Raw genomic sequence first — 15,581 nt, 5'->3', positions numbered from 1 at the left:
TAAACTGGGTCAGTGATTCAACTATCCACATCCATGTGTCATACTTAAAAGAGAGATGACTAAAGAGACAATGATGCTAAACAAGTTGGATTTTTCTACTTAAAAAAAAAAAGGATAGAGAAAACGTAACCTTAAAGAAAAATAGATAATGGGGAGTAATTTAGTAAATTACTAGTCTCAAATGCAAGAAAATGCATTCCCCACCCCCTCTTCCCTACTCTCCCTCTTTGGAAGGTTTTCAAACTTATCATAGCCTGGGCCAAATTAGAAAAAGAAATATTATGTGTTGAACTTATGTTTTGGTTTTCCCTTACAGATGGGAGAAAACTCCCCCAAATAAGTAAAATGCAGAATATCTTAATACAGTATCTACTTTTGTAACTTAAATTGCTCTTTCTTTCCCATAAAATTAAGTGCAATGGAGCAGAAGTTCTGTGTTTGTCACCAATCCTTTATTGAAACTGGTAACTTACACACTTTATAATAGAACAACAAAAATAATGTTCAATATATACAGCCTTTGCAATGGTCTATTTGACTATACACAAGGCAGAGTGATAACACAGTCTAATCTTCATAATAATTTGTGCACAGAAAGACACCCAACAGTCAACATGTGAACATTACAGTGAAATGACATCACAAGTCCAGTGAAAATTCAGCCTAATACAAAATGTACTATCTATTGCAAATGACATCTCTAAATGCCCAGAGCTTGTTCAGTAGTAATTTTACCCAGAGTCCGAAGCAGAGATTTGGTGTGTGGCTATAAGTCTTTTAAGTGAGACCACCTCGGCAGACAAGTTGGCTATCCCCTGCTTCAAAAACAAATTCTCTGGGTCAGAGACTTTGTAACCATTGTCTTTCACTTCGACCACTCCAGTTTTGTAACTACTCTGAGTTTTGCCATTAAGTTCTTTTTGATGCCAGTGTTCAGATTTGAGAGACCAATCTTGAATGTTAGTCACTTGCACTGAAAAGGGAGTGAGAGAAGAATGTACCAGATTGGGGGCATTATGCTTCTCAAGTTCGAAATGTCTCTTAGACGTCATGTCAACAGGCGAAGAAAGTTTTTGTGTGCCATCAAATTCGTGATCGAAGGCTTCCACTTTTATCTGCATGGCTTTGGCTTTAATCCGAAGCTTGTGCGGCAAGGCAGAGGAGTTCACTTCTGGAACTTTAACCACTGTGGCGTGGACACGCTGAAGTTCGACGGGAGAGTGGATTGGGCCCTTGGGAACCTGCTGCTCGTCTTCTCCATCGGATGACTTTCCTACTGCACCTTCATCGGTTTCTGATGTCCTTGGAGAGTTACTGGAGGATCGGTTGACCTGCAGCAGAGGGGGAGAGTGTGAGTAGCCAGGAAAAGAATTCCCCATATAGTTCTGGTACACGGCCGCTCGGTAGGTGCCCGGGTCATCTCTGGGCTCCCTGGCATAGCTCTCCAGTTCCATCGGCTCTTGCTTGATGACCTGGAACTTGCTTTCTGGGCTTCTGCAGCCACTCTGCCCAGGGCCCTCCTGCGAATGTTCTAGCGAAGACACTTCTGAAACATCAGACAGAGAGCTCTGTGGAGAGTGCTTGATGACAGAAATGCAACTGCTGGCCACCATCGAGGGCTCGTGCTCATCCACAAAGGCGCTCACGGTGGATTTGGAAGTCTGGTAGTCTTGAAAATACACAGCTGTAGAATTACTGAGTTTCTGAATCTCCTGGGCATAGGCTGTCGAGCTAATTAAACCAAACTTTAATTTTAGGGAAAGCAGTTCAGCTTTTAAAGTGGCGTTTTCTTCTCCCAGTGCAATGAGTTTGTTCTCCAAAACCAGGTCATTCAGTCGACGCTTCTCCCGAGACCTCTTGGCAGCTTCGTTATTTTTCCGCCTCTTTTCCCAATACATGGCATCTTTCTTCTCATCGGGAATGAATTCCCGTTTCCTCCGACATGCTGAAGATTTGTTTTTCCCCACACTTCCTTCATTGAGAAGGAGCTCTTCCCCTGTCGTCAAGTCTTCGGAGACTTCGGATAAGGCAGAATTAAGCACCATCATCTTGTCCACGCTGCTACCAGCATCAAGAGATGCCTGCTCCTTCTTGATGCTCTGCATTTTTCTCAGCTGCATCAGAAACAACCTTAACCTATATATGCGGTGCAGGAGAAGAAGTTATTTCCTCAGTAATCTCAAATGCTTTAAAAACTGCGGTTTAAAATCCATCAATATTCTTCTTTTTGTTCTACCGTCCAGGATAAATCTCTTCGGCTTCTCTCACCGAACGGAGTAGGGGTCTTCTAGGTCACCTGCAATACATGAAGAGAAACAGTTATCCATTTGGTAAATATTTATTACCAATTATGTACAAGAAAGTACACGAAGCATTGAGGGTCAATATTTCTGCCCTTCAAAGAGTTTACAATCTTGCAAGGAAAATAAGTACCCAAATACCTATACGGTAAAGTTGTAAAGGACAAGTCCACAGTGAGACCTGTGGTCCAGGACAGTGAGAGAAAAAAACACATCTGCCCCAGGGAAAAACAGAGGAAGACTGTGTTTCAGGAGAAAAAATGGTGGGGTGGGGCATGTGGGGATAGGACATTACAGGAAGGAAATGACAGATCGCCTCTGGTTGGTAAGTTTTTAAATAGTACTTGCATCTTGTGGGGCTTCTGAATACTTTTAGATAGCACTTATATCACTGCCAAGCAAACAAGCTCACCTCATAAAAGGAACTTTTCCAAGTAAACCCCTTTAATATCAGTAAACAAATTCTGTAATTACATGGAATCAAATATAAACGGAGCTAAATTTTTATTGCCACAAAAATAAAAGCCACACAAACAACTGAGTTGTAGTTGTTTAATCTCTTATGTGGCTGATGTCATGGTCATTCTGCCAAGTGACTCAGCATACCTGAAAAGGACTCTTTTCAATAAAGCCATCTCTTTTGACACATTTGTGCTATGAGGTTAGAAATGTTCTTTTTTTTTTTCCGGTTCCTTCAAATTGATTTATCAAACATTCACTTAAGATTGAAGCATCCACAGTGCTTTTTTTGGTCCTGACAATTCTGTCATAATAGATTTCATTGATAAAGTAGCTTCAGACTAAAATAAACGCTTATTATTCAAAGGGATATTTTTTTTTAAGTACAGTGCCTTCTTGAAACTTAAAATTATTTTAAACCAAGAGAATGTAATTATGGAAAGAATTTCTTTCCATTTTACTAATTAGTTTCAAACAAAATATAAGAACTCAAAAATAGAACCATCAACTAGCTTCCTTTTCCATTTATAATCTGAACTTGGCCTGACAGGAGATAATAAATCCATATTAAGTTCCAATAACAATCTTCTCGTGGTCATTTTGGATCTGTCTTCCTGGACAGGGCTTCTCTGTCTAATTTTCCAGTAGGTAATACTTTCATAAAGGAGATATGGTAAGACAACTGTTCATTTGGCACTATCTGTATATGGCACTCTTCCTGCCCTATTAAAAAGATTTAATGTTTTTCTTTTAGGTCTCTCTTTCTTTCTTGTGCATAGTTTTATAATGACTAATGACGTTTAATTTTATCAGCTGGAAAAGACTGCCAGCTTCCTGTGTCTTTTCCAGAAGGAACAGAAGGAATGATGTAATAATTTCAGGATCATCAAGAATAAGGTTTAATGCCATGTTTCTGTCCATCAAATTGAGCCAATGGAAACAGTGAGTTGCAACTTAGCAAAACCTGTGATTACAAATACCAAGCTTCCGTTTGTTTTTGAAAATATAGCTTTAATGGGAAATGAAGGCAATGAGTCTGCCACAGCAGGCCGTGATGGTGTAGAAAGGGGAGCTTCCTAGTTATCACTTAGTAAACAACCCTGCTTCCTATATTTCCAGTTAGGTTTCTTGTTCTGATATGAAAACCCCTTTTCCTTCAATATACTGAATGGGTTCTTCCCTCCTGTCAAGAATTTGTATTCCCTAATTCAGTTAAGTCTTCCCCCCTGAAATCAAATGAATGTTGAAGCAAAGAGTAAAAATTCCAGTTCCAGGAAGATAATTACATTGAACTTTTCCAAGATGCTTTTTAAATCTCCACTGTATCCCCAGATACTACTGTTTTTTAAAATATTATGCAGTTCCTTGCACACTATTATTCTGAGTATTTTCTCCACTTGAGACTCTTTCTCTTCCATGCATTTTTTAATTTGTCCCTTCCTTGGGGAAAAAAAATTACATTCCTTTTACATTTCACCTCACCTATGAGTTTTTACAGTTATGCTTTTGAAATGCCCCACCATTCTGTGTTAGTTACTCTTCCTGAACTTTTCATTCTTTCATCATTTCATATTGTTTCATCATTTCAAACCTACATTGAGTGAGTTGGGACTCTCTTCAATCTCCTGATCCAAAGAATCGCGCTGAGTCCAGTGTGAGTGAGGGCCGGCAGGCAGCCCTTGCCACACTGCATAGAGAAAATAACACTACTTCCATTTAACAAAAATATCCCACTTGTCCTAAAATCTCTTAACCCATTTCTTCTGGGTGTCTAAGTACTTTATGTCCACTTTGTCGTCTCAACAACTTTGTTGGTACATTCAAAACCTGCAGAAAAATCTCATTTCTTTTCAGTTAATCTTCTTCCTATTTGAATTTCACTATGTGTGCTAGAATCTGGTTCTTCCTTCATCTGCACATATTAACTGCCTCTATGATTCCACCAGCAAATCACGCCATAACGACATTAGGATATTTTCTGTAATATTATTTATCAAATAACCTTGCAGTGTTGAAAAGAGTTTATCAGCAGTGCGAGATACTGTAGAGAGAGGTGCTGATTCTGTACAATGTGTATCTTCCTACATGTTTGTTTTGTATGTCCAACTAGACTGCAAATTAGTTCAGGGCTCAAATTAATATATTTGTATCCTAGCAACAAACTGAACCTATTAGGTGCTCAACATCTGATTGACAGTCACTCATTTGCCTTATATAAGAGAGCTTTGTGCCAAAAACACTTTGTTGATACATTTTTTAAAATCTGATTATTACATAAATTCTAAAAAAGATATTTAACTTAGTAACAGAGAGCTTCTCTTATTCATTCCTTGACTTATTCAACACATATGGAGCACCTACTGTATACCTAGCACTGAGCCAGACTGGGGGCACATAAAGAGTGAAGGAAGAATCAAACTTCCAAGAGTCAAGGGACCCCTTAGTCTTTGGTGGGAGACAGGCTTGTGAATACAGCGCTCATCCAGGGGTGTGTTAGGAGCACCGCCAACAAGGGGTGTTGGTGCACATATCACATTGTTTCTTGCTGCACTGCCTTTTTCTTTGTATGGTGATAATAAAAACAATTATAACAGGTGCCATTTACTCAACACTGACTATGCAACAGACACTGAGCCTGGCCTGTTATTATTTCACTGCCCTCATAATAACCACTTTCAGATGAGAAAACTAAGGCTCAGAGAAGTTAAGCAACTTGCCCAGTGTCACACAGCTAGTTAAGGGGCACAGCTAAGATTCCAGGACAGCCCTGACCCCAATCCAATTCCTCTAACAGTACCCATTCCTGTACTCCCAGAGGGTTGTTCTGGTGTATATCCCTGCAATGCATCTCATTTACATACAGTTCCTTTCTGTGTTACTCTCATTTCTGGGTAATATATGCCCACTTACTAAGTGACTTTGGGGGCAGTAAAGCACTATTAGATGCTGCCAGAACTTCTTTAAGACAACAAAGGTACCATCTGGAACTTTTCTCCAGCTTCCACAGAGTTGTATAGCCTGCAAGTATTTAATGAATTGAGAAAACATTCTAAATTTTCATATCTCTGCTAAAATTTTAATCTCCGGGCAAACCTACATGCTAAAATAAATAGAAGGAAAAAAATTAAAGCTATTAGCATTGTCACCTGTGATTTTTTGGTACACAACCAAAATGTATCCATTTTCAACATGGTGGGAGAGGGAAGTTAAAACACAGAAAGACTGAGTGACTTTCCCAAGACCATGCAGCACTAGAGGGCAGAGATGTTGAGGGCAAAGAATCTATTTGTGCCCTTCAACAATAAATTTAAATTAAAGTGAATGGAAAGGTGGTTTACAATGCCTTCTAAAGACAGCAGTTTTTATGCTCAACTAATGACTTTATTTCAGATTCCAGTGTTTTCCCTTATGATTAACTGAACAGTCATTTCACCTCTGCCTCATGTTTTCAGATCACCACTAATGCTGTGTTACATCAGTCACCACTAGTTTCCTTTCTGGTGAATAACTGACACTAAATGACAATTCTATAATGCTGGGGTATTCAGCACGATCAGCTTCATTACACGCATTAGATAATACACAAATAAAAGGAGAAATTTAAGAGCAGGAGTCATCACATTCTAATGACATATTTTCCCACACCTAACTCGGATGTACCACTGCTACTTAATGCTTTTTTGTAGTACATCACATTATTTCTACAGGCAGGAGTTATGTTTCATAAACCCAGATTTTAAAGTCTATTTAAGTCAGATGACCTAAATATTGTTTTTAATTAAGATAAATTTGGTTTAGAAAATTCTCTAAAAGAATAAAGCTTTACAACACAAATTCTACCCCAAATTTCTTTTTGAGGAGGGACCTTATGACTTATGTTTACAATGACAGACCTGTATCTTCTCTGGCCGCCAACACATCTCTCAGAGAAATATTGGTGGACAATTCAAACTTGTTACAAAACAAGAAGAGAAGAAACGTTTTGTTTCAAGCATCTAAAATCTTACTAATAGCTTAGATGTTAAAATCTACTATGAGAAAAAATCATTATTATTTCTTTAGAGAGATTGCAAATTGCTATTTGATACTTTGATTTTAACATTCTGTCAATACAAGATGAAATACTATTTGATGTGCCCAATGATTTGGAAATATTTTGATAGAACTACCTCATTTTACCTCTACTCTCTGAATGTACTGTTTACACCCTCAGAGGTATAGTATAGATACCATTAAAGAAAAAAATTCTTTTATGTTAAACTACAAACCATCTCTCTACTAAGAGGCAGTTGCTTATTTTTGAGATAAGTGCCATTTTAGTGAAAAAATAAAGTTAATGAATCAATTCACAGCTCTTTAAACTAGTAATACTAGCAAATGTTAACCTACATTTTCTTCCTGTGGGTAAAATCCATGACATGATTGTTTCAATAAAATGCTTTACTTCTTTTCATGGATGAAAATAAAATCTAGGGGGGAGTGGGGGATGAAAAACCTAAGGAAACACTGAAGTTGCACGAGGATTTTCTAATCAAGCTGAAAACATGCTTTTTAAATTAAGAAAACTATGTTAAACCTCTTTAAGTACCAGTGAAGTGCCTCCCATTAATAATATAATTCTGTATCTAGTAACACAGACTCTGAAGTCAGAGAGAAATGTATACTTGATCAAACTATGAACACACACATAAACAGACTTTCACACTTTGCCAAAATCTATCCTATCATAGCAACAAACTGGCCTACTTTTTCTATTCGGGTACTTCTGTAAATGAATGTGTCAAAACCAGAGCAAGTTTATGATAAATGAAAATATTTCAAGTTTCTTGCCCTTTCATCCTCAACAAAGGACCACTTGAAAATTAGATTTAAACTTAATAAATATGATGACAACACTGCATTTTATTATAGCATTGATATAATTTAAGGGATTGAAATATGAAATAGTATGACCTGACGTTCTTTTATAAAAAGAGGCTACTGTTTGTAATCTAACTCTCAATGAAAATATTCTGAAGACTGCTCAGGGCAAATGCATAGATGCTAACACATCCAAACAACTTCAAGGCTTGAGGGAGGGGAACTGGGAGGATGGGGGTGATGAAATACTAATGCCTTATGAAAAATTCTGCATTCACTTCAAAATGGGGACCATTTGTTTTCTTGAAAGTTTCAAAAAGATAATTTATCAGTCTAGCAACTAATTTGAAATCTTAAGGGACATGGGTAATTATGAAGTTACCCAGTTATAAGAAATTCTGCAACAGGTAAGTAATACCAGACTACATGCAACATGGGATAATGATGGGAAAAATGGGGTGCATGCAGAGTTGGCTGAGGAAATGGTATGGTAGGGCAAGGTTTTGAATGTCCCTAATTATACTGAAGGATCATTCCAATTTTCCTCAGCTTGACTTTTTAATTTCTTGTTCACTTTCCTTCCCAGTGAGCAGACGATTACAAATGTCATTTATTATGTGCCTCATGAATAGAAGAAATTATTTTAAATGTTTATTTTTAGTGTTTATTTGAAGGCTACTTAACTCCAGCTTTAGATCCCTAGAAAGTTAATTAATAAAAGACACCATGTTCTGATAACTAAAAGGCTTATAAACATCATTCTGCTTCCAATGAAAATGAGTCCTCAAAGCACAGATTATTACGAAAGGCATCTAGTAAATCCCTACTAAACTTTCTTACCATAAAAACAAGCTAGCATACTCTAATTAAAACCATATGAGAAACAGTAATTTTTTAACTACAAGAAAGGTATTTGTAATGAAATTTGAGAGATAATTGGGGGTGGTGGCAATACAAGCTCATTTTGAAACTGGAAAACTCTTATGTAATGTCTGTGATCAAAGGTCAATGTCTTTCGACATTCTTATACAAGTCCAATCTGGATAAAAATCAACTCAAATATAATTTAGAAAAATAACAGGATATCAAACAATGTGTTAACTCTGTGAAATACAGGCATACCTTACAAAAACAAGAAATGAATATTAAAGGAAACTTCAATTACATTGTTTCTGTCATATTTTGAACTGAATCCCAAGTGTGCTCTCATTCCTTAATACAAATTAAAAATAAACAACTTTGAACAGCATCAATGCCATCTGGATTACAATGGAAATAATGAAGTATGTGTGATTTTACTAGGGTAAAAATAAAGCCTCGGCAATATGACTGCACCTTTTCCATTCCATGCTGCAATCACATTCACGTCTCAGAACTGACTCTATGGACCAAAGCAAGGTCAACTAGAAATATCCACTCAGCTGGTGAGTCAGGCACATTGCTCAACGTGGGAAAGGGCCTGAACAAAGGGTTTTAATTTTCAGCTTGTTGCATCATAGTGATGTTATAATTGCACTGCGCAAAGATAAGTCTTTAACACAGAAGAGGAAATTGTTTCAAAAACTCCAGTGAGCTTGCACTCACACTCAGGGAAGGGACAGAGACAGAGGGTCACCCCACCCCCCCCAATCCCCTTTTCAGGCTCCTGGCCTGGGCTGCTAATCAATTTCTCTTAGCCTCCACTTCCTCATGTCTAAAACGGGGACGATAATAGAACAGTCAACACAGTGCCTGGCACAGGAAGGGTACATGTTTAGCAAATATTAGCTCTTCACCTCATTTCTGAAGAATGAGCAGCATCAAGGAAACGACGATGATTAGTTCTAGGCCTAACTTTTGCCTCTCGTAATTCGTAGTGAAGCACTGCCCTATGTTGCAAGTGTAAGGGTAAACCAAACGAAATTTACTTCTGTGTTAGTCAAAAGGGCCAACCATCAGCAGTTGGGGCATGTCCTACCGTTTTAACCATACAGGCTGCACACACTCCCTCCCAACACAGCTCATCTGTGAGGTCTAACCAGCCTCTGATCTCAGACTAGAATTTTAGATAGAGAGATTATCCAGGACCAGGAAAACCATCACAGAGAGGTAAAGGGAACTGAAAAAAGGCAGCTGTTTGGCACTTTTTACACCATTCCTGCAACCATCAACTCACCTCTCCCTGTTCCTTTAAACATTTCCCCCAAACATTAACCCAATGACTTGGGTAGTCTGAGGTTCTGCAATCCTGTCAAGAATTCCCTTCAAACTAAAATTACCATCAAACGTAATAGCAAATAGTTTTGAGAAAGAAATTAATCATTATTAGAACAAAAAAGTACAGTATTTCAAGAAGAATCTTTTTTTTTTAAGATTTTTTTGATATGGACCATTTTTAAAGTCTTTATTGAATTTGTTACAATATTACTTGTGTTTTATGTTTTGGTTTTTTGGCCCCAGGCACGTGGGATCTTAGCTCCCTGGCCAGGGATGGAACCTGCACCCCCTGCATTGGAAGGTGAAGTGAAGTCTTAACCACTGGACTACCACGGAAGTCCCAAGAAGAATCATTAACTATAGGCTTAGTGCAAACTTTATTCCTTATTGCACAGAGACTTAGGCAGTGAAAAATGAAGGTGAATACCTTTATTAAAATACATATATATATATATATATATATATATATATATATATATATATAGTCCTGGTCACTTTTACAGGAAACATTTACTGAGCTCCCCACAACCGCCCAGCTAAACAGGTTTTATTCCCTCAGTTTACCCTGGAGGCCTATGGAAATCAGGGCAGTGCCCAAGATCACAGGCTGGGGCCTGGGACCCAGCTCTTGTGAGCCCACAGCCTGTGTTCTTTTTTAGCACTTCACTGTTTCCTAACTACTGACTGGCCTGAAACTCAAGAGAGAAACCATTAGGGATGGGGTGTAGGATTTGATCTCACAGAAGCCAACTTTTCAACAAAGCACTGCGCTGATGCCCTTTCAGAGAACATCTGTGACGCTGCCCTGAATTCACTGCGATTTATTGCAGGAGCACAGCCTCAGAAGACTTATTGCCAGGATGAAAGTACTATATACTCTTATATAGCAGGACAACGGCATCCACACAAGTGTTTTGATTTTTTAAAATTCTGAACTCGGGGGATTTGAGTTCTCTCTACTCTTGCCTTTGACCACATAGACTAAAGGTTCAAAAAAAAAAAATACATCGACTCGACTGGCTACAGTCAAGATGGGGTTCTCCTCGTCACCACCACCAATAGTGGACCTCCCCTCCCCCCAATTTTTGTGGTCTATTCACATTTGGAGGTTTCCTTAGGTCTTTTTCACTTCACGAAAATCAGAAGCCCTCGGCTCCGACATACAATGAAGCCTCCCCGAACAAAGGTTCCTGCGGTGCTCAGAAGCTCAGCGCGCAAAAAGCAATACGGCAGGCCCCTGGAACTGCGGAGCGGCCTCGCCCTGGGTCCCTCCTGTCCCTCCCGCTCTCCTGGCTCCCCTCCCGCCGCTTCGGCTGCCCTTGCGTCCTCCCCCTCCCTCCTCCTGCCCAAGCAAACCCAGAGCGCATCGCACTCTCGGGTCCCGGGCGGTCCCTCGGCGCCCCTCCACGCGCCTCCCCAGGACCCGCCCCCGCCGGGTGGGCGGCGCAGAGGGGCCTTGGCGCCGCCAGGACCCCCGCGCCAGAACAAAGGAATGTGAGGAGGGGGCGAGGAGGAGCAGCACAGGCCGCCCTGCAGCCCCCGTCTAAGCGCCGCCCAAGGGCGCTCCCTGCTGCTAACCGAGGTCCGCGCCCGCCACCCCCACATCGCCCCCAGACCCCAAGGGCCCGCAGGAGGGAGGGGTGGGCCGGGAGGCAAGGGAGCACCCTTGAGGTCGCGATCGGAAGGTGGCGCTACGCGGCCCCCTGCAGGCCCGGGGCTCCCGGCCTGCGCTCCAAAGTAGGTCGGGGTCTGACATTCGGGGCCTGGAGCAATATTAGCTTCTTGGAAAGCGACTTCAATTACTTGGGGTAATAAATTTGTTCCAGAGGTGAATCTCTGTAATACGTCCCCTCCTCCGCCCCCCTCCCACCTAAAAACCGTCCACAACCCTGTTTTTTAGTTATTTTAATAGTACATTAGGGGAAAACAAATCTGACATACACACACCACCATATACATATATTCACATACACACTACGTAAGAGTCCAGGGACAAATTTAAAATCTGGGTATATTATATATTCATATAATCCTCACACGAATAAAACTACGACATCCACCAAAAAAATACAATCTACTAACCTATATGTGTTTCCCATAAATCATATCTGGTCTGGAGAAAATAAAAATACGATGTGAAACAAATACTGTGACCCCATTCGCTGTTGTTATTTACAAAAGCCAAGACCAGAAGATGACACTCGGCCATCCCCTGCTGTTCTCAGGGAACAGCACTTTCCTAAAGTGTCCTTTAAAAAGATAAATGGGAGTCAGCATTCAGCAAGTCACCGGGCTCTGCGAAATGCCTTCCTAAAAATACAATCTTATCAAAGGTCTCCGAAGGCGTGGAGTTAAAACTACAGCAAATGGCCTTGAACTTGTATTTGCACACAGCCCTGGAGAAAACGCCAGAAATAGCGCTGTGAGGCCACAATTGTTAAAATGTGATAGGGCTAAATTTAGAAGAACGCACATTTCATTTAGGGCAAAAGACACACATGCGGCTGCATGAGCAAACTCAATGCTTACCCAGTTGTCTACTTTCCTGTTTAAAATATCCTTAAAAAAAAAAAACTGTTACAGTGACATTTTAAAGGCTGAGATCGTCCTACTTTCTTTGTAGCAAGATTATAAAATCACGTAATTAGCTCCCTCTTCCTGTGCTCACTGCCAGCAAATTCGTCCGTTACATAATACAACATTTCCAGGAAACTATTATGTGATCTGTCTTGTGTCTGAAAAAGCAATGACAATAAGGTGAGAAAAAGGGCTGATCGAATGGAATGCATTAAAATTAGGAAGGTGGGGAGGTGAACGTCACAATGGTTCGTCCCAGGTTTAAAAATAATAGCTCAGAACACCTAAGGGACGAGCTCGGGTAGTATCCAAGATCAGAATACAAACCGAGGAATTCTTCCTTTCATGTTTTGTAGGAGTGTTTAAAAATACATCTTTTTTATTTGGGACGTAGTATACAGGTAATGATCCAGTATCCAACGCGGCGCTAAAATTACCAAATCATTGCACACGTACGCGCACATTCCCACATCAGCCCGTAATCCTTGCCAATATTTCACTGTGGGCAGATTATGCAATGTATGCAAGTACAAATCCCACAACCTCCCCGAGCGCTGGTAAAACACGCTGACGACAAACAGGGTGGAAAACGTCTGTGCAGACTCAGCCCCGGACACAAACAAACGCAGCGCAGGCATTCTCCGAATGCCGTCACCATTCACGCTACCAACGCTCTTTCTCAACGAGAAAATCAAGACTCTTCCCCATTACTCAGCTCCCCTCCTCTCCGCCGCCGCCAGCCCCGCAGAAGGGACGAGAAAGGAAAGAGCGCTGCCCTTCCCCACGAGAAGGCTCAGCCTCGGCTCAGCCTCCCCGGCGCTCTTCTCTATCAAAACATCAATTTTCCTGAAATCAGGAGACATTATGCAACAGCAGCGGGGGGAGCGCAAGCCAGCCCGGACTACGTGCCGGAGCGACGGCGCTGCAATCAAAGCAGCCACCTTAAGGTGGCGAGTCCCCCTCCTGACAAGGCAGCAAAAGTTTATGTAATGAATGCCCCGCGCACACTCGCAGCCGCCGGCCAGCTCCGCGCACAGCCGAACCCCGCGCACAGCCTGGCCCGCGCCCCGCGCCAGCCGGCCGCGCGCCCCAGGAGCGGGCGGGGAGCGGGGCACCGGGCCCGGGCCGGCGGTGGGCGGAGCGCTTACCGTGTTCCTGCTCTCAGGGCGGCGAGCTGGGGTGGCGGGGAGAAAGAACGGGGGCCGTGAGCGAAGCCGGTGGCGTTCGGGGATCGGGGTCCGGCTGGGCCTCCGGGGCGGCAGGCGGAGGCGAGGGCGCGTCGCGGGAGACGGGCGGCGCGCCGGGTCCGCGAGCGCCGTGGCCGCGCCGGGAGATGTGTGTTAGTAGGTCAGTTCCGAGCGCGGCGCTACGTCGCCGACCGCCAGCCCGCCGTGACGGGCGGCCCCGGCCCCAATCGCCGAGTCCGCACCCGCCCCCAGCCCGCCTCCAATGGCCGCGGCCAGCGGAGGCAGGCTCTCCGGTGCCCCGCCCTCGCCCCGCCCCCGCCCACTCCCCCTCCCGGCAGCGCCACCGGCAGCCCGCGTCCCTTCCCGGCCGGGGCCACCGCCGCCGCCCGAGTGCCGGGACGCCCAGCGCCTGGGGCCCCGCGCCCCGCTCCAGGGTTGCGCAACGGCCGGCGCGACCGTCTCGACCGGAGCGAGCATGGGGAGGGGCCCGAGACCCCTGCCTCACCGTCCCGCTCCCCTCACCGCCTCCTTCGCCCTCTCGGTCACCGAGGTGCCTCTTTGAGCCCAGCGACCCTCGCTCACTCGCAGAGGCGCGCGTTTCGTCTCCCCGAGCGCGCAGCCGGCCAAGCTACCTGTTGCCGACCGAGTGCCGGGCCGAGGGCCGCAGGCTGCCGCGGCCCGGGCGTGGCAGGGACCTCCGCCTTCCCCCTCCCCTCACACTCCGGGAGGACCCCTCCTCCTTGGGGTGGGCGAGAGGGGAGGCGGGGGGCTGGCGAACGGCCAGAAGCCGGGGCGAGCAGCAGAGGAGAGGGGGCCGGGCGGCCGTTCCGAGCCCCGCGGTGCTGCGTAAGCAGAGATTACAAAGCCCGGCGCGTCTCCCCTGAGAGCGCGACTGCCCGGAGAGAGGGGGCGGATGGAGGGGAGAAAGCGCAACGCATGAACACCGCCCCCTCTACTATTAGGACGAAGATGATGGCTGCAAAGTTGTTGCGTAAGACGACTGGCAAACCAAGTTGGCCGAGGTCCATCAGCACCCACCCGCCTCGTCCCTCGGCCATGCCGAGTGTGGCTGCCCGGGGTGCGGGTCCGCGGGGTTCAACCAGCTGGTACGCCCGCTGGCGTTTGCTGCTGGGGTTTGAGACGGCCGCTCAGGATCTCTTTTCTTAATCTCGAAGCTAGGAGCAAGTCTGTCATTTCTGCCTCTAACTGGATGTGGTTGTCTTCTCCCCCAAATTCCCGGGCTACGTAAGAGACCTAAAGAAATGGGAGAAAGGGCACCTCGCGGCGACTTATGTCATAGAGCTAAAAACTGTAAAGGCACGTGGCACACACATGGCACATTTACAGATAAAGCGGCAGTGCCTGCCTTTGCTAAGGGAGCCATATTCCTGACAGTGACGCACCGACTTGCCCAAACAGAGAATGTGGCAGGTGCAGAAGGACCTCCTGTCTGCTTGGACTATGCGGGAGCTGGTCTGAATGCCTTCCATGACTTTCCACTTCTTTTTCCTATGATAAAAATACACTTTTTTAAAAAAGAAAAATTTGAACTAAACACCAAAGTAGAGTGAACACCCCCCTCCCCCAGTTACCATCACCGACGTCCATCATCAATAGTAAATATGCTTGCTAATTTGTCTCTTTTCTATCTTCCCCATTCTCATATTACAGAATTATAAGTATCCAAAGACTGATGCTTAAACATGCTTATCACGTATCAGGTTTCTGGAAGGCTTCACATTTCAAACTGTTCTCCAAGGACAATGTTGTGGTTCAGAACACACCCATGTTCACAATTCATCTGATAAAGTGTAGGTTTATCAACAGGGCTCTGAAAACGTAGACATGCAATATGAGTTTTAGCGTCTTTCCCAAATCCACCTTTCCAGATGCCAATTCAAGAAGCACATCTCTGTATGGCTTTTGAGTCAGTCACCTCTATTAGACATTTATTCCAAAGAGTTGACTCCTTTGATGAAAATGAATCCTGATTTTGGTTTAT

The 15,581-nt window shown here is 43.6% G+C and overlaps 1 protein-coding gene across 2 annotated transcripts; it reads right to left on the bottom strand.

The window, feature by feature from the left end:
• Window positions 1–430: 430 nt before the first annotated feature.
• NFIL3 (nuclear factor, interleukin 3 regulated) lies at window positions 431–13,716 on the bottom strand. 2 transcript variants are annotated; one of them, XM_029201448.1, is made up of 2 exons: window positions 13,541–13,716; window positions 431–2,296 (listed from the first exon to the last, which is right to left on the bottom strand). In XM_029201448.1, exon 2 carries the CDS (start codon window positions 2,118–2,120, stop codon window positions 732–734), a length of 1,389 nt encoding a protein of 462 aa, XP_029057281.1. In that variant the 5' UTR covers window positions 2,121–2,296; window positions 13,541–13,716; the 3' UTR covers window positions 431–731. The 2 variants fall into 2 exon arrangements, with proteins under 2 accessions (XP_029057281.1, XP_029057282.1); XM_029201449.1 differs by lacking the exon at window positions 13,541–13,716 and adding an exon at window positions 4,355–4,379.
• Between the last annotated feature and the right edge of the window lie 1,865 nt (window positions 13,717–15,581).

Source organism: Monodon monoceros, unplaced genomic scaffold, assembly GCF_005190385.1.
Source record: "Monodon monoceros isolate NGI ecotype Baffin Bay Population unplaced genomic scaffold, NGI_Narwhal_1 Super_Scaffold_5, whole genome shotgun sequence".
Classification (NCBI taxonomy): domain Eukaryota; kingdom Metazoa; phylum Chordata; class Mammalia; order Artiodactyla; family Monodontidae; genus Monodon; species Monodon monoceros.
This window is presented reverse-complemented; position numbering and strand designations above follow the sequence as displayed.